The sequence below is a fragment of the Paroedura picta genome, chromosome 10 (genome assembly GCF_049243985.1).
Source record: "Paroedura picta isolate Pp20150507F chromosome 10, Ppicta_v3.0, whole genome shotgun sequence".
NCBI classification, from domain to species: domain Eukaryota; kingdom Metazoa; phylum Chordata; class Lepidosauria; order Squamata; family Gekkonidae; genus Paroedura; species Paroedura picta.
Genome location: NC_135378.1, coordinates 51,674,144 through 51,693,825, shown reverse-complemented (window position 1 = coordinate 51,693,825; position 19,682 = coordinate 51,674,144). Strand labels below are relative to the sequence as shown.

General features: G+C 39.7%; 1 protein-coding gene across 5 annotated transcripts in view; it reads right to left on the bottom strand.

The window, feature by feature from the left end:
- Positions 1–19,682, bottom strand: part of IQCM (IQ motif containing M) — a 144,758-nt gene that overhangs the window by 42,640 nt on the left and 82,436 nt on the right. For 3 of the 5 annotated variants that reach the window (XM_077301653.1, XM_077301649.1, XM_077301650.1), the window contains one exon: positions 6,680–6,759. In XM_077301653.1, coding sequence (XP_077157768.1) covers positions 6,680–6,759 — 80 coding nt within the window. Of the gene's footprint in view, positions 1–6,669; positions 6,760–19,682 lie in introns of all 5 variants that reach the window. The other 2 variants (XM_077301652.1, XM_077301651.1) reach the window with 1 other exon arrangement.

Below are 19,682 nucleotides of genomic sequence, written 5' to 3'. Positions count from 1 at the left end.
CAACAACAATAAAGGCATCTGAATCCTTTTACTTTTGGTTCCCTATGAGCTGGCCTTCCTCGTTGGGCTGCCCCCGATCAGTCTCCTTCCTTACACTCCCTATGTTGAATGTCTCCTTCCCCTTGTGGCTTCAGTTTAAAGCTCTCCTGATGAATCTCCCCTGGTTCCTGCCAAACACATTCTTCCCCAACTTCGATAAGTGCAGTCCATCAGGTGCTAGTAGGCCTTCCTCAAGAAGCTTATCCCATGGTCCCAGAGCATACTTTAATTTAAAGCATACTTTACCATCCAACACATCAAGGAGGAAAGGTTCTAGAAGAAGCAACCCGTCCAGCAAGCTGGGTCTCTTACAAGAGCCTAATACATGAATGGAGAATGCTTGTTTCTGTTCTTTGCATAGCACATTTGTACCTTGGGGCTAGAAGCAGGGAGTCCTAAAGCAAAGCCTTGATGTGATCAGAAAGGAGCCAAAGAACTGGAAGTTCATTAACGGGCAAACTAGATTATGCTAAAGAAACTCTACTGGGCCATTTAGGGGTTTCTCTGGGGTCAAGGAAAGACTTTAGGGGTGATTTCATTTGTATTCCTGTTGGGAGGGGGAGTCCAGGGCCTAGTCTGCACACAATAGATAATGCGCTTTCAATGCACTTTAGAAGTAGATTTTCCTGTTCTGCACTGGAAAATCCAGCTGCCAAAGCACATTGAAAGTGCATTATCCTTTGTGTGCAGACTAGGCCCAAGTGTGGAGGACTCTCTGTTAATGGGAGTTTGATGTGCCAGTTACTAAAGACAGAAGGAAGCTGCTAGAAGCAGGAGGAACAGACATTAAAGTGAAACAAAACAGAACAGCTAATTAGATCTGTCACTGGTTTAGGTGCAGTCCTATCCTTTGCTTGAGTTGGCTTGGGTGGGAATGAATGTCCTGCCCTGCCCTTCTGTGCAAATAGCTGCATTACTCCTGACAGCCAGGAGACTTTTGGCTGAGGATACTGACTTCACATAGAGTGTGCCAGTTGCCCTATTTCTGTCAAAGTTTCTGGGTAGCCATATGCATGGTTTGACCTATGTTGTTTATAGTGAATCAGAAATAAAGATGGAGGATAGCAGACACTTTTTCTTCCTTGCACATCAGAGGGACTATCAGGGGTATATCATTATGGTTGACAAGTTGCACCTTGATAAGTGGGTTGAGGTGGAGTTGCTATGGACTTGCATGCTATTGGTATGCTTTCCACATCTTGCAGCAGGATGTCCGTACCTCCCCCCCCAAATTTTCCCCCTCTGCTGAGCAAATATAGGATGCCATCTAGCATCACCAGAATTGTGCTTGCCTTTATAATGTACTAGCACTGAGGTCTTGGGACTCCCAAATCCTTGTCTGACACTGTAACCAGTAAAGCACTCTGGGTCACTAACAGTACAATCCTAAGAAGACTTATGTCTTTCTAAGACTATTAAAGTTAAGGGTGGAACTCCACTTAAGATAGCACTGAAAGCCCTGTAAGAAAGATCTAGATCTACACATATTTATAATGCAGTGAAGAATCCATACTAGCATAGTTGCCTTCTGCATCTGTTTCTGGATGAATAAAATCAGCACTGAGTTCTAATAAACTAATAGTGACATTCCAAATTGCTTGCCACAATGACAGTGCAAGGTGTATCCACCAAAGTTGTTTTACTTTAATTGATACACCAATCAATTTCCATAACTGCTAGCAAATGAGTTCTATTCCTAGTTCATATGCTAAACAGTGTGTACAGCTTGTAGAAACTTATTTGGTGGGGGGAGAATCCAGAGTTAAACTTATCTTAGTAGATTTTTTGGTCTTGTTTCTTTAGCCTGTACATAAAGGACACATTAAGGTCTAGTGTACTATGCACTCTGAGCACAGTGAAAATGGATTCTAAATATAGCATCTACTTGAGCACAAGATAGATGTTGCAGAAAACTGCTAGAACATTGTAGGGCTTGGAGATCCAGTGTTAAGGAACCAGTAGGAATATCAGTAGGTGTAATCTTTCTGACAAAATATAATACTAAGGATGCCAGACTAGAATTTTACTCATGCAAGTCTGCCTTCCTTTACGTTTAGAAGTGAAAATATAGAAATAGCAAAGTCCCCTTCCATCTCCCACAGACAGAAGCTGTGTTTTTGGTGGGGCTAATGTCTTGAACATTTGTATCAAATTTGCAGTTGGTCAAAACATATTTGTGTGAAGCATTTTTAATGCTAATAATACATGATATGAGTCAAATACCTCTATCCTTCTGATTCAGAAAATAGTAGTACAGTGTAATGTGTTGCAGGCGACTAGTGTATATGGGTAATCGCTGCATGCAATGGTTACAGATCAAGCACTTTCTTATGCACAAGACTAAGCCAGATAGAAGCTGAGGAGAGGCCCAGACCCACAGGTACAGAATGTGCTCTGTATGCAAAATATCCCAGGGTAAGTTCTAAACACCAGTTAAGTAACCTCAGGGCAAATGACAAAATACGTTTTTAGTGAGTTTATCCAGATCCAACTCACTTTTCTCACAGCCACACAGCAGCTGTGGGAAATGTTTCTAAATCTTATAGAAACCTAATTAGCTGAGGACAATGCCAGGGGTGGAAGAACCCCAGGCTTTCTCCCATGCCTTTTTCTTGAGCCAAAAAGGCCTTAGTAGGCTGTTATTTGCATAACTTTTGAGCTGCACATACCTCAAGCATAAGGTGACCAGATTGTCCCACTTTTGGAGGGACATCTGGGGGTACCGGGCAAATTGTACGTAAGTTGAAATTAAATATATATATATTACAATACTATTTTTGTATTGTATGCATTCTATGAAACTTTTTGCTGTTCCATATAGAACAAATTTTAAATCTAGAACCCCCCTGGTCAATGGTGTCCCGCTTTACCACTGTTAAAATCTGGTCACCTTTCTCAAGCATGTGCAGCTTCAGAGTTATGCAAATAACTCCTCACTCAAGCCATTTAGAATAAAAGCATAGGGAGGAAGGCAGGAGACCCTCCCCCCCACCCCCACACACACACCCAGGAGCAGATTGAGAAGCAAAAAAGTCCCTGCAGGAGGAGGAAAAAAATACTTCTGAGTAGCTTATCAGCTCTTCATCCAACACTGGCTGCCAAGAGAAAATTGTTTGCCTTAGGCCATGTAGTGTGAATTTGAGAGATCATGAGATGGAAGAACCGTGAGATTTCTATTTAAAATCAAACATAATCAATATAAGCACTCAGTGACTAGTCACTACAGAAATAATTGGTGACCACTAAGCTCACATGCAGGCAGACTGGTCATGAATTACAAAAATGTGGCCAAATATAATGTCAGAGCAATACACAATTTGTCTTTAAAATGAGTGGAAGGCTGAGAGGACCCAAATACAGGTCTTGATATTTGAATAGTCTGTAGTGCATGCAGATCTCCTGTAAGCAAGGGAAGCAGCTGTATTGTTCCACCCTAAGGAGAGTTATGGCCTTCTATGTTTACTGAAGTCAATGCACTTAGAAGAGTTATCCTGCACTTATCCTGGCATGGTTAACAGTTTGCCAATCATATCTAAATTATTAAAATGATAATAAACCTTTTGCATACATCAACTTCATTATTGTCAGTGGAGACTATTTTCCTTACCCACAGTATTTAGTATTTATATTACTAGTGACTTCCAATATTATGATATAGTCGAATTTTTCACAGCTCTAGGGGTAAATGTTGAATGGTCCCACTATAATACAAACAAACCCAGGAGTTCCTCTGTCAGTATGGCTCATAGGACCTGAAATTAAAAATAGCTTAAAGGATTCAATTTATTTAAAAAAACTGTTGTGAGACCTTCTCAGCAGAAAAATAACAGCTTTGCTGTGAAACTAAATAATGGGAAAGTGAGCAGAATATTAGGAGATGATATCTTGGAGGGGGGGAGGAATAGCAGAATTGCATCTGCACAGAAAAGCAAACAATTCAAGGAAAATCTCAAAATAAGGATACCATCTGCACAGGAGAGTATAAATAGCCCAAGGGATATCTCAAAACAAGGACAGCATTCTGCAACAGGCAGTTTGGAAGAAAATATCTTTTATAGGTAAAAGGAGAATATAGTGCCATAGAATCTGAACATGCACGATTCTTTGCAGTACAGGAGATGCAATCCTTTGAAGCACTGAAAGATTAAACTAGGTTCCCATGCCACAGTCTAGAATAAATAAAAAGTACTTAACAGATTTATATAAGGAGTACATTGCAACCATTTCTGAAATTTTGCACCAGAATTTCAATAGGAAGTAAGAAGTTCAGGCAAATTTTAAGGTAGGGAACTGCAAAGTTTTTTACATTCCATTATTATAACTCAGGCAATCAAGTAGCAAAGGAATGAAAAGCTCTATGGTTTCAGTTGATTTAAAGTAGGTAAGAAATGAGGTTTTCCCATCATCTTTCCTATGTAAGTATCACAACATTATTGTGGTACATTATAATTTTTCAACAGCACACACTAAAGTGCTGTCATAGATATTCTGTACCATAGTGGTATTATGATATTGTAGACTTATACCAGCACTTGATTAATCTACGCAGAACCTGCTGGAATCTCTCCCTGATCCCAGTAACTCCTCCCCAAATATATGGTTCAAAATCTACAATGGTGGCAACCCAAATTTACTGTAAAATTATGTTTTTGTGCAGAACTTAACACATTTTTAAATGAAGGCAAAACATTGATGATAAAGATAATATGCCTGTGGTTCCCAGCTTGGTGTAGTGGTTAGAAACGCAGACTTCTAATCTGGCGAGCTGGGTTTGATTCTGCACTCCCCCACATACAGCCAGCTGGGTGACCTTGGGCTTGCCATGGCACTGATAAAGCTGTTCTGACTGAGCAGTGATATCAGGGCTCTCTCAGCCTGAGCTACCTCACAGGGTGTCTGTTGTGGGGAGAGGAAAGGGAAGGTGATTATAAGCTGCTTTGAAGCTCCTTTGGGTGGAGAAAAATGGCATATAAGAACCAACTCTTCTTCTTCTTCTTCTTCCAACCTGGAGGTAATGGAAAACTGGGGATTTGTTGCAGATTTATTGCAAGGCGAGTGCAAATCCATATGTGTGCTACACATTGTCCTTTTGATCTTATGTAAAAATATCAATCAACAGATATTAATAATACAACTACTCCCATGGGGAGGTTCAGCAAAATTTTCTGAAGTGAAAAAAGATTGAGATCCTTTGAGTCAAAAAAGTTGAGAAGCATTGCAAGATGTGGAACAATGAGTATTTTGCCAGCAATAATGTGAATCCTGCCAAACCATGTTATATCAATTTCTAAACTGATTTCTAGGTTTTAATTTATTTCTTAAAAATGGATCAAGATTAATCCTATTAAGATTACTTCAGCTGGCCCATAAATTAACATTTGATTACTTCACTGACTCTGTTAGATAATCTAGCTAAACGTAGCTACATATATGTGTAAATGACATATAAATATGAATGCTTTTGATTATTTCTACCATTTGCAATAACAAAAAGTGAGAGTTTGGGTTAAAAGTTTGACAGAAGAACCTCTTATATTGGAAAATTCTTTAATATCTTCCATTTATGAGAATACAGAATTGTTTTTAGATGACCTCAACAGAGGACAGAACAGTGATGAGATTGTAGAAAATTCAGGAAACTCCAGCAGAATTGCAAGTTTGAAACCTTGAATATAATCCACTTTTGTTCTTTTGTATTCTTCTTATGCACTTAATATGGGTTTAGATGTGGGGGGAGAGCAGAAGATCAACGGGAAGCTATGTTTCTGAACTCCACTGGGTCACAGGAACTTTCTCTGCACTCTATTCTAATTTGCAGTTTCGCTATAATAAAAGCTCCAGATATATTGCTACTGTCTAGACATTTTATCTGAAACAAGTGTCCTTCGTAATCCCAGAGGACTTTTCTATTTTATTTCCAGTAAATCAAAGTCTGTGAAGAGCGTTGGTTCTTATTAAGACATACCCTTCACAGTCCAGTGACTGCCAACAGTGGCAAACCATTGACAGTTCATTTACATATAAGTGATGACTTCTATCAGGTAGATAGCTTCCCCCCCAAAAAAAAAGAGCCCTCAAAATGGACATTTAGAGAGCATATCCAATATTTCGTGCTCCTTGATGAGGATCAAGTGCCAATTTATTTATAGAAAACTAACAATGGAAAACTAAAAGCATTCAATGACCTTATGCTGTGTTTTTTCAGATCTGGGGGATATAGTGTTATGTAACTAAATGCAGTTTTAGTTTCTCTTTTTTTAATATACAATAATTCCATGGACAGCTATAACATTTCATGAGCAAAAATACTTTAATGGCATATATTACTCTAAAGCAAGGCTAAAACCATGCTTACTCCATCAATGATCAATATGATTGTTGACCTGCTGAATTTTCACATATTAGGTTTCTAAAGTTTACCCCTTTTAAACTTACAGCAATTGACATACAGTATGGACTCAGGACTTGTATTCTTCTAAAAAGGGAAACATTTTCCATTATATGCTGGATATTTTCATCAGGAGATAGAAGGTTGTAATCCAGTATCATTATAATCAATGAAATGGGCTGACATTAACTACCTTTACTTATAAACATTACTTGGTAACAAGCAAGGTAATTCAGTCTCACGGTTTCTCACTTTCCATTGTCGCATTGATGTAGCTACTAAGTCTCCAGCAATTCGAATATCAGCTCCCTTTACTACCGGGTGTCCAGCCACTGTAATACAAAAAGAACAGATTTCTTAGTAAATCAGGAGCATACAATTAAGAATCTATCTCAGATTAATGCAGTGTGGACAAACCCAATTGTGAGAATTTGTATGAGATTATAGGCACAATATCACAGATTTTTGACAATATAGTCAAATGTCAACAAAATCTGTAGTACAGATTTTCTACAAATTTGCACCCAAATCTGTTGGAGCCTATTTCTTAAAGATGGTTTTTACTATTTTAATTCTCTCAAAAATATTCACCATATCAATTCACCATGTCAAAGTATAACAATAAATTGTTTAAAAATCATTATTTTGTCATTGAACTCTCAGAATTCATCTGTATCAGGTGGCTTTCAGTGACACTGGAAAGGCAATAGTGTACTATTTGTGGCAAGATGTTTGTAATACATGTTTAATAATATTATAACAAAAGGTGATATTGTGTGTGTGTGTGTGTGGGGGGGGGGTTATATAAACCTTCACTTCCCTGTGTGTTTTAAAATGATTTGTTGGCCTTGTCTTTGTAATAGCTGATTAGGACATCTGAGACGGTCCAAAAATCAAGCATGTAAAAGTTATTGTGGGAACAACAGAAAAGTAATTGTGAAGGATTTAATAACGTTTAGCAAATAGTGTAAAATAGTATACGCTACCACAGGGCCACAGAAATTATTAACCACTGGAATGATTCGGCCAAGTCAGACTTTCTCAACCAGTGTTTCCTGAAACCCTGGTGTTTCTTCAGGTCCCTGGAAGGGTTTCCTGAATAGGTGGTTATTTTAAAATATATATATATTTAAATTTGTTAAACATTTATTGGGTGATATGACCATATATGGTGATGTCAACCCAACCATCTCTCCCAAACTGGCCAATGATGAACCTGGATGGGGGGGAAAGGGGAATGGTCCCAGGTAGACATGTATACAGCTATGCTTCCCAATCTATATTCTGCACAATTGTGCCACTTCTGGGGTTTCTTGAAGCCTGAAGAATGTTTCAGAGGTTTCTCAAAAAAAAAAGTTGAGAAAGGCTGAGGAAGTCCTTGACCCTTTCTGTCTTCCTCTAGAGGGCAGGAGAGATCCTTCAGCCATAGAGAACTATTTGACACAGGTAGAGAAAAACCTGTTCAATAGAAAGTAGCCTGAGCTTTAGATAAAATGCTTATTTATACTTTTTATTTTTATTTACATCTCACTTTTCTTTGTTATCAGGATCCAAAGAGGCTTGTCACAGCATTGTTCTCTCTTCCACCTTATGCTCCCAAAAACAACTTTGTAAGGCTGAGGTGTTATAAAACACACAAGGCAACCCAGTGAGTCTTCATAACAGAGTGGGAATGGAAGAATGAAAGGCACAAGGTTACTCTGGTCTTAGCCCAACAATCTACTTCTTATGTCATACCAGCTCTCAGTGTGTCTGAATACTATGCAACTATGAATGGATTCCTCTGTATAGGCTTGGTGAAGGTAATAAGCAGTTTTTATTAAAAAAAATAAGGTTCAGTGAAAACCGAGTGGGTGTATATGTTAATGAACCTTTTTTGGTCTTGATAGAATTCTCATATGATTTGTCATATGGCCATTTGCTGATTCCCATGAAAGGCATTTCATGGCTACCCAGGAAGTCTCCACTGTGTCATGACTCTTAGCTAAAGCTACAGAGAGGGATCCAGGCAGTAAGTCAAAGAAATCCTGTGGTACAGATGAACAACGCTTGCTGTAGAAAACCCACTATGGTCTACCTCAGTAACAATTTAGAATTGGTTGAAGTTGTCCAGTAAGAAGGCAAATAGCTTGAAAAAACACAATGTGTATACAAACAGTTGAAATCTCAAAGATCTGTAATAGTACTAGTGCTTATCAATCCATATAGAAAGGATATGGAGGCACCAGTGGAGTAATCAGTGATATAGGTAAAGTGACCCCGAATTAATTATGACTGTTATATCCCAGTCAGACTATAAAGAATTCTAGAAGGGTATCTCCATATTAGGTGAATAAACAAAACCATGACCATTTATGCACTGGAGGTTTCATGCCAGGCTGCTGGCTGGAGTTTTAGTCATAACAGGTTGCCCCACCTCTTCCTGCACCTCACAATTGGCCCAGTGTGCCTCATCTGCCCCCGATTTGTGCTCCTGTACGGGAGCTGGGGCAGTGAAGTTTCCAGTGCATAAACGGTCCATGAAAGATAAAACCAGACATAAATAAAAGCAATAGCAAGTCATGCACATTAGTAGTATGTTCAGAACAATAGTATGTTCTTCATGTATTGCATAAATCTGCCTCATGTTATACAGCCGTCCATTTGTCTATCTGTGGGGTAATTTTTGTTTGGAGCTACCTTTATTAGATGTGGTATAGTTTGAATGTTGAATTGTTAAACCCTGTTAAGATTTCTGTGTATCTTTTTTCTAAGTTTTGTTTTTATATGATTTTCATATCTGTAAATATATTTTTAAAATATAAATGAAGTAGAATCTCCATATTCTAAAACAATCCACTTTTGATTAGCAGATATTAGTGAAAACAAAACTGGACACAGCTATCTCCATTGTGTCCATGTCTGGACATTGTTGGTGATAAACTGCTGGACCGAGCAGAGTATTTTTAGCCCTTGGGGCTTAGAATCCTACTATCATAACAAAACTCTTTCCTTTTTGTTGCTGTCACAGATCCTGCTTCCTTATTTCCTGGAGTGACAATAGGACATGCAGAAATATCCTAGGGCCACTCTTTTAAGCACACTTACTTTACCTTTTTAATAGATTTATCCCAAGTACTCTGCTGGGTCAGACCAAAGGTCCAGCAGTTTATCACCAACAATGTCCAGACATGGACACAATGCAGATAGCTGTGTCCAGTTTTGTTTTCACTAATATCTGCTAATCAAAAGTGGATTGTTTCAGAATATGGAGATTCTACTTCATTTATAAAGGTGTAGGAGCGGAGAGGGCATCAAGGAGCAAGAGTGTCCAGTGTATAAAAGTGTGTTCAGTATAGTCTTCTCACTGTAGTCTTTGGAGTTTTCCAAAGTTTTCCTCTGAGTTCAAAAACCACTAAAACCTGCTTGACTAGAAGCAATGGTAGAACCAAAGATATCCATTTGTACATCATAGAATCCTCAAACCACTAGGAACATTCTTTAAAACTGTCAGTTTCTAGTCTTAGTATTCAGTAGCAAATCACAATTTTATACATAAGAACGTTTACTAGTGCAAAATGTGCATGTTTAATAAATCTCATGGCATATCATAATATAGGTCAAACTAGGGTTTAAACAGGAAAGATAACAGAAAGAAATAGTCTGCAAAGTTCACATGGCACATAGCTACTAAACACATAAAAATAGCTTTAAAATAATCCCAAACCAAAAGTGGAAACAGAAAACCAGAATGATATGAAGGAAGAGAAACAGATGGAAGACATAATTGCAGAAAACCACAGACTGAAAACTTTTTGGCAGTATTTGTGGAAAACTGAACAGAATTACATAAAGGATTCTAATATCAATCATAGGGATATAATCTGTTACCATATTCTATTCTCCTAAAAATTGAGGTTTGGAGGGTAGAGATTATCCCAAAGAAGAGCAAGGAAATATACTTTTTTTACGTGGTATGCAAGTTCCATTTGCATGAGCGGCTCAAGGGATTTCTGTTATTGAAGTAAAATTGACTTCCCACAGCAGCAATTTTGTGGTTGGCTCCCCCTCCCATGGCAGCCATTTTGTATTTGGGCCCACCATACTGTGTCAGAATTCTTAAGGTACTTATAGGCTAAAAATGTTGGGAACGGCTGATCTAGCTCCTTATGTAACTGAAAAGAAAAGCCACTTGAAAATGTGTTACGGAGTAATTTTAAAATTCTATTAACCTTAACAGGATTTTTATAAGGGATTTCACACTTAGTGTGGATTCAGCGCATCATTTAAATAATATTAACAAGAGAAAAAAGATTAATTCTTTAAGCAGCTTGGATGCAGAAGATAATTAGGTTATCAAGAAGAAGTGACCTAACATTAGTGCAGGGCTAATAAGTAAACATAAAGGAAAGTAAATACAAAGCATTACTCTGGTGCATGAGCAGTTCCAGCTTGTCTAGTAACCTTGAAAATGTTCTGCTTGTGCTGGTACAAACTGAACAAAAATTAGACTCATTGTTAATGTACAAATAACTAATATGTGTTATAAAAACCTTTGCAATCAGTCTTGACTGAGAGCTATTGTATGGAATAGTTCCTTTAATGATGGCGCCAAAGAAAGCTTGTTAAAATGGGTACTACATTTCCTTTCAACATTTACATTCAGCATGTGCGTGTATACAGCAAAGATTAATGGGACTTCAAGGAAAACACTCAAACCATGCTTCAATCTCGCTGCCCACAATGCAGGTGCACATTAATGAATGCATAGGACTTCATGTGGATGAATTCAAGAAATGGGCTGAGGCCAGCTGGTGATGAATATCCTGATCTCCAGTCTATTTAATACCCATATACATGCATACACCAATTTAGTCATCGTTTATATTTATATTTTTGACATATACTGTGAGTTGGTCGGTAATAAATTCTGTGTTCATTTTTAATTGTTAAAATTCTTTACATACACAGATATATGGAAGTGATATCTAGATGTGAAAATAAGATATTTTTGGTTAATTGAATTATCTGCTTGCTGTGATCTTTTTATTATGAACTTTGGGACAATGTATTCAACATTCAAAATTGTTCACAATAGCTCTTTTGTGTCAAGTTGGGCACTTGGTATACACTCTTCAATGATTTGCTGAAAATTCAAATATGTAACCTTTGAGCAGTTCTACATCTGTGCAGTAGGGATATTTAACATGGTGGTTGTCACTGTCATGCTGCAGAAGCACATTCATAACATATTTACTTTCTTGGATTATACATGCCCAAGGGTCCTTGTGTGTGAGTTTTATTGTGTGTAAGTTATTGAATGTTTTCAATCCAGTTTCTAACATTTAAAAAACAACTAAACGTTTTTTCAAGGTTCAGGATCTTGGGTGCAATTTGAGACAGACATCACCATAGAGCACAATTATTTTCATTTTGATACTAATTTCTATTTGCAGATCAAAGGCATTTTGATGGGCAAGCTCTATGGCACCCACAGTCACAAACAGGTTCATGGCAAATTTGGAGAAAAGAACCATTCTCAATAAGTCTTTTTTTATCACATAGTGTTATTTAAACATTACACATGATCATATTACATATACTGGTTCCTATAATGGTTCATCCATCACCTTTCTTAACACTGTGGTTACCATATCAACAGATAGGATTCAGATTTTCCTATATAAAAAATCCACAGTCAAGATTTGACTGTGTTCAGATTTGATTCATACCTTCCTCATTACTTAAGAACTAGTATTCCTGCAGAGCAATTTTTGAGATACAAACACAACTCAACTTCAGAAGAAGCTTATAGGAAAGAATCATCTGACCTAATAGACCAGTTCTCAGCAATAAGTTACCCAATGCAAGTTATATTGAAAGCAACGAATCTCACCTTAGATCCACTCTTTTTGAGAACAACTTCAGAAGGCCATCTAATAGATGAATACAGTTCTTTGTCCAATAAACTGAAACATCAAATAGGCCCATTATGCACGGCCGCTGAAACTGCGATTTCGGGTCACATGGAAAACGTGGAGGGGGAAGACGTGAAGCACACTGGTTATGCACGGGACGGGGCGTGACAGCGGCAAAACCCAGAGTAACCGATTATGCATGTGGTGATCCTGGCGCCGCTTCTGGTTGCGCCCCGGTCACCCGGAAGCTGCGCTTTCTTCCGCGTTTCACTGACGCAGCTTTTTCGGCGGCATGCACCGAAGCTGCGGCCGGTTGCAGCCGGCTCCATTCCACCCCGAATGTGCGCTAAAACCCCCGTGCATAATGGGTCTTGGTGAGACTGGCTCAAAATAATCCTGCTCTTCATCCTTTCTCTCCTCACTACCATGAAGGAAAAAAACTTCTCTGAAGATATTTAATAGTTTGCTAAAAGGCCTCATAGTTTCTAGAGTGGAAATCATCTGAATTCCTATGCTGGTAAAAAACAGTTGCGACCGGTTGCAGCCGGCTCCGTGCGTTATCGGTGATTTTAGTCGCCACCATTCCACCCCGAATGTGCACTATTCCCCCCGTGCATAATGGGCCATAGAGAAACACTGGAGCATAATTTCAAACATTCCAGGCTGTTAACATCCACACTTGATGGGGTGGAAATGTTCTAGGAATGTATGTAACTCCCAAGACAAAGAAACATGTAGCATGGTAAATCACTTGAAGTGCCACTTATGGATGGCATGTGGTTATGCTATAGAAACAGAGACTTTTCTATTTAAAAGTGTTAACTGGACAGTACATCTAAGTACATTTACTAAGAATGTAATATATGCAGTGTTATGTCATTGTGAAAGTTATGTATAGGTTCAAGCATGAGACCAATTCAAACCAGGATTCTGGAACATAGATCTTGCATTAAAAGCAAAATATGTCCATGGTTGAGTTTTTTCTTGAGAATCAACACTCTCCTAAAGACCTTTGATTTCTGGTCTTGAAGAAAGTTATAGCTCATAAATATGATAAGAGCAATCTAAGATTTTACTCCAACAAGAAGCTTTCTATATATATAGGTTGCAGTCTCTACCACCTTGTGATTTAAACTCTAGTTTTGACTTGTGTCCTTTTATATGATTTGAATTTTGTTCTCCCTGTTTCTATATCCAAATAGATATCATCCCATTCATGTTAGTTCATGTTAGTTCTGGAGTTTAATGCATCCCACTATTTTTTGTGGTACATATAAAGCTTCATCTTTATCTGTTTGCTATTAATATTAAGCACCCGTGCAAACATGTTGTCATTTTGCATTTATTGTATTTTCAAATCTATGTTATAATTGTTAAGGTCCACTGAGGAAGCAAGTATTCACAAGCAAAACACAGGATATACTGATTTCTTGTTTGGTTTTGGGATTTCTAGTGGCATTCCTACAGCTTCTTAATATCTTTGTAGTATTGTAGTATGTTTTGTTTGTGCTTTCAAAGCATTAGATAAAGCTCTTCTATATATTGCACACATTCTTGTTGTGTTGTCTTTACACGGTGGATTTTTTCTTCTGTATCATCCACAAACCGGACTTGGTTTTTTGCATGCGTTAAATACTGAAAGTGGTCTATTTTGATTAGCTATACCCACAATTTCTTATTTTTTCCATTGAATTGTAGCAGAATCCAATACTACACATTAGTAAGTACTCAACTCAATATTGCTCTGAGTACTTATTAATGTGGAGTACTGGATTCTGATACAATCCATGGGTAGGAATAGCAAACAGTGAACATAGCTAACTTCATCAGACAACTTTCAGTATCTTACAATATTTTGTTGTAAGCCCCAATCTGGCCATTAGTCTCTGTGGCCTTATTCTTCTGGCCATTCTGTGTCCTGAGCTAGTCCCAACATTCCTCTCTAGGACTACTGAAGAAACAGAAGGGGGTGAGCATCATAACCCATTGTACTGGAAGAACATGCAAAGACCTCTTGCCCTCCCAACCCATTTATTAACAGCCTTTATCTAAACCTATATAAAGCGTGTTTCAAAGACAACTTTCAATTGCCAAAAAGGACAGCATGCAATTAGTATCTGAAATAATTGTGATTACATTTTGTGCTAATATTAGGACATAAAAGAGAATAATAACACCAAACTGCATTATTGTCAAGGCCACTCAGCTGGTATTACAAAGCATTGGAGGGCTGATCTTGATTGTTCCTTACATTATGATGCTCTGCACAAACAGCACTCTGTCACCCTTACATCAATGTAAAGTGCATAAGAATTAGTATTTATGCAGTGATTGATAAGGATACCATGCTTCTTTTTGGATGTCTCATACATAAGATTTGTGATATTTTTATTGAGCATGCTTTAAGCTAATGTGTCCTTCTATATGTGCACAATGATGATGCGAAGTTTACCTTTATTTTTGCAGTGATTCAAATCTTTCTCACTTTGCAATAATACAAGGCAAATTCCTTGGATCAACTGGATATTAGCAGTATAATTCTTAGGAGTTTATCAAAGTTTTGTCTTCAGCAGCCTCACTTTCAGTCATAATTTTTTAGTCATGCATACGCAAATTCACATACATGATGTTAGACTTTGGTTCTTATGTAATCACTAATGCATTCTATAATAATCCCCAATGTTATTTGTTACTGACACTGATATATAGCTAGGGTTCAGATAAAGGTTTTTCTTTTAGATTAAATGGATCCTCACAGTTTTAAATATCTAATTTTAAGTTTAAATTGTTTTCTAAGAAACTTTTCTCCCTTTCATTTGAGTAATCTTTACTAAGATAAAACGGCCTGCAGTCTCATCCTCCCCTTTTTATACCTTCCCTGTCTACTAGGGATGCATATTAGAAAATTATAAGTGGAGACCCATGATACTTCTAGGGAGATTCTTTCCCCCATAAGCTGAATTCCCCACTTCTCCACAGCCAGCTGGGTGATCCTGGGCTAGTCATGGTTCTCTTAGGGCTGTTCTCACAGAACAGAGCTTGCTCAGCCCCACCTACCTCACAGGATTCTGCTGTACGGAGAGAAAGGAGAAAGTGTTTGTAAGCTACTGTGGGGTATACCCCAAAACGGGGGAATAAAAACCAGCTTATTTTTTTCTTCCTTTCCAAATCTTTAGTCCCCTTGTCTGCTATTGGGCTAAACTATCACTGCTGTCAGGCCCTATACAGCTTCTGGCCTCCACTGCCAGGCTGGCTGAGGCTTCCTCTTCCCCCATTGACAACACTGGTAATAGCTCCACCTCCAGGGCCACCAAGGCTTCCTACCCTCCCCCCAATGCCAACTGCAGAAGCCATCAGCTATCCAGGGCCTACCAACACCTCCTGACCCTTGCTGGGCTCTGCCAGCGAGCCCTGTGTGGCTCCCAGTCTTCTTAGAATATAAAACTGAGTCTTAGAATATAAGATTTAACGAATTGAAGATTCTACTGAATTGTATCAGTGTGTACAATAAAGTTCTTAACAATGAAAGGCAGGATTTTAAAAAGCATTATCTTTCATATGAACTGGCATGATATTTTTACTTTCTCTTATTATATTTAGCACATTCTGGTACTGAGTAAGGGTGCTGTGAATTTTTCAGGAAACATATTCAGACAAGGAATTTACCTTGCTTGACACTTAGAATCAGACTATGATTGAAACAGGGATATATTCAGGTGAATCAAGCAACTGGAACAGCTGCCAATCACTAACTTTGCAGGCGCCTTTTGTTTAGAAGCCAGCTCACAGCTGATCAAGGTATCAGATGGCAATTGTTTTCTTATCTATCCCTTCCTCTCCCCCTCCCCAACAAGCATAATAGCTATATAGTGAAATTGCAAAAAGAGATTCGTCCCTTCCTTCTAAGCCAGGTCCAAACAAAGGTAATACTTTGAATCTCTGCATTTGAAAAGGGAGGATCTAACTAGCACTTTCTCTTTCCCCTACCTCCAAATTTGGTACACGCAGGCAGTCTCTGCATTGCAAAAGTTCACAGCTTGGGGTAGAGAGAATCACAGAATCATAGAATAATAGAGTAGGAGTGGACCTCCTGGGTCATCTAGTCCAACCCCCCCCACACAATGCAGGACACTCATCCACTGTAACCTGCCACCCCCTTGAACCTTCACAGAATCAGCCTCTCTGTCAGATGACTATCCAGCCTTTGTTTAAAAACTTCCAAAGATGGAAGGGAGATAAACTGGGAAAGACTGGGAGGCAGAAGAAGAAGAGTTGGTTCTTATATGCTGCTTTTCTCTACCCGGAGTCTCAAAGTGGCTTACATTTGCCTTCCCTTTCCTCTCCCCACAACAGACACCCTGTGAGGTAGGTGAGGCTCAGAGCACCTTGATATTACTGCTCGGTCAGAACAGCTTTATCAGAGCTGTGTCGAGCCCAAGGTCACCCAGTTGGTTGCATGTGGGGGAGCATGGAATCAAACCCGGCTTGCAAGATTAGAAGTCCGGACTCCTAACCATTACACCAAGTTGGCAGCAGCATTTTTAGCATGGGAGATCAGAAGACCAGCCACTTCTGAGAAAAAAATTAAAATACATTTTTTCCTATTTTATGCACCACCAACAAAGGGATCTATACTTTTCATAATAAATTCAAAATTAAATCTTCTTGTGCAAACACAGTTGCTATGGAACAGTGATTATAGCCAATTCACAAAACTATTTCTGCAAGATGGTTGGTTACATGATTAACAGACCTAGTCCAAGGAAGTAAAAACACAGCAGGAGACTCTTATGTACTGATAAAAGCTATAAGCATTATTCTGGCTGTAAGATAGAGTGTCTTTCCAGCTCTCATCCATTGATGTGTAAATCCCATCATACATTTGATCAAAACAAATAGGAGCACATCACTTGGTCAATTGGGCCATAAAAATAACAAAAATAAATGTAAACATTAGCTTACAGTAAAGCTTTAAATATCAGATGTAATCTTAAAAGAGAGTGATTGGGATCCAGCTTATATTTCTGCCAAGCAAGCATCTTAATTTAAAAGGTCTGCCATTCCTATTTTTAATAACTCACCTTATAAAATACTGTAAAACTAGCTTGTATAATGAGATAACATTTTCCATTTAACTAGGGATGAACAAATACCATACCATATTGTAGATTTTATCATTAGGTGTTCCAGCATTTTAAATGATGTTAGTGCAAAATTCTTTCTTTAGTCATCAGTTGCTGACTGAAAACCCTAATCGTTATGCAATACATTTAAATTTCTGGAACCATGAAAATTAGTTTTTTAACATATGTTTAGGAAGTCAGACATCAAGAGGACATATGATTATATATATATAACACACACACACACACACTTTAAAAAAAATGTATTGGGTTCAGCCACATATATAGCTTCAACCTTCCTTAAGAGCCAGCCAATATGATCAGGTGAAACAGTGTTTCAGTTATGGTTTATGGGTGTTTCCAATAGGCACCATCTCTCTAATACAGACTATTTTTAAAAAACAAGGCCCAATCAGATACAGAATTTCCTTTTCTATTTTTTTGTCATAGATATATTCCACCAAACAAGAACAATTGATTAGATCTTTCTGCTATTCATACATACTAATAATCTTTAACATTTGCACCATATGGGTATTTTAAATCTCTTCATTTACATTGTCACAATAATCCTGACTGTCTCTTTGGATCAAACTATACATTATGAGGAATAAGTTCTGTGAATAAGCTATTCTTTTTTTCCCCTTTTAAAGTAGTTCTGTGAGGCCCTGATACAAACTGGGACTACAGCACTTGATGGGCATTCTTTCTCAAGTACAAGTTTCCCAATCTGAAATAGCTCCAGGGTGCTGCTATTTGCTTCATTATAGAGGGGCTGTGGCTCAGAGGGAGTGCATAAGCTTTACATGCATAAGGGCCCAGGTTCAGTCTCTGGAACCTCCCGTGAAAAGGACCAGGTAGTATGTAGTGGACTGCTCACTCCACTGCCATTATACCACCCATTGAAATAGTGCAAAGTCCTCAGCACTGGAGACCAGGAGGTGGGTAAGATGGAATGGGAGCCATTGCTGCTTCTCCACCATCCTTTGCAGATGAATCTTGTTGTGTATGTGACTCAGCAGAAGGCTGAGCTTGGGGTCTGGAACAGGATCCAAGCTGCCCCGTTGAGCAGCCAATGAGTTTAAACTAATCAGGCGCGGCTGAGCCAATCAAGGTTCAGCCTAGGGCGTGTCCACCTCTGCCCTGTGTATATATTCAGGGGCTTGTCCAGGCAAGCCCCAGTCAACGTGGTTGCTTCCATCTGAAATCACTTCTTAAATAAAAAGAGCTGTTCTGCACGACTGCGTCTCGCTTGTTCCTGTTCGAACTCACTATTTTACACTGGTGGCGAAGGTGGGATCCTAAGGAAACGAAGCTGCTCCTGCACGCATCTGGACAGAGCCCGCCATCCTCGGGGACCCTCTGCCAGCTAACAAGCGTGAGTCCAGCAGCACCCGACCGGCCTCACGAGCCACTGGAGTGGAGCCCAGCCGTCTGAAGGGGGGAACCAGCTGCCAGCTGAATCGCTCAAGCCGGGCCGACAAGCACCGAGATCGCACGCCGCAGCATGGCTACCTTGGGCCAGATCGAGCAGTTTGACTCCAGCCGCCCGAGCCAATGGAGAAGCTATGAGAAGCGCTTCCGCCACTTCCTCACGGCCAACGAGATCACCGGGGCCGCAAGAAGACGGGCAGTCTTCTTGAGCACGTGCGGGGCCGCCACGTTCGACCTGGCGCAGGACCTCTTTGCGCCCGACGATGTGGACGCTGCGGACCTGGACGAGATCCTCCGCCGCCTCCAAGAACACTACGATCCACAGCCAGGGGAGATCGCGTGCCGGTATGTTTTCTACCAGCGTGGACAGCGAGAAGGCGAGTCCATTGCAGAATTCACCGCCGCACTCCGCAACCTCGCCCGTGACTGCCAATTCTCCAATCTGGAAGAGGCACTCCGGGATCGTTTTGTGTGCGGCCTCAGGGACGAGGCCACCCAGCGCCAGCTTTTCGGAAAGAAGGGGCTGACCTTCAAAGAGGCGCTGGAAGACGCGGCCAACGCGGAGGCCGCCAACCGCAGCGCCAGGACCGTCCGCGGACACGAGGCGTCGAGGCACCCACCGGTGGAGAAGCCAACGACGGCCGTCCACCACGAGGACCTGGGCGGAGACCTCGCGGAAGAGGAGGCCGAGGTGGACCACAACGTGGCCCGACCGCACCGCCGTCCAGCAACCTCAACGGGGCCCTGCGCTGGCTGTGCAGGCCCGCATGTACGCAGCATGTGCCGATTCCGCGACGCGAC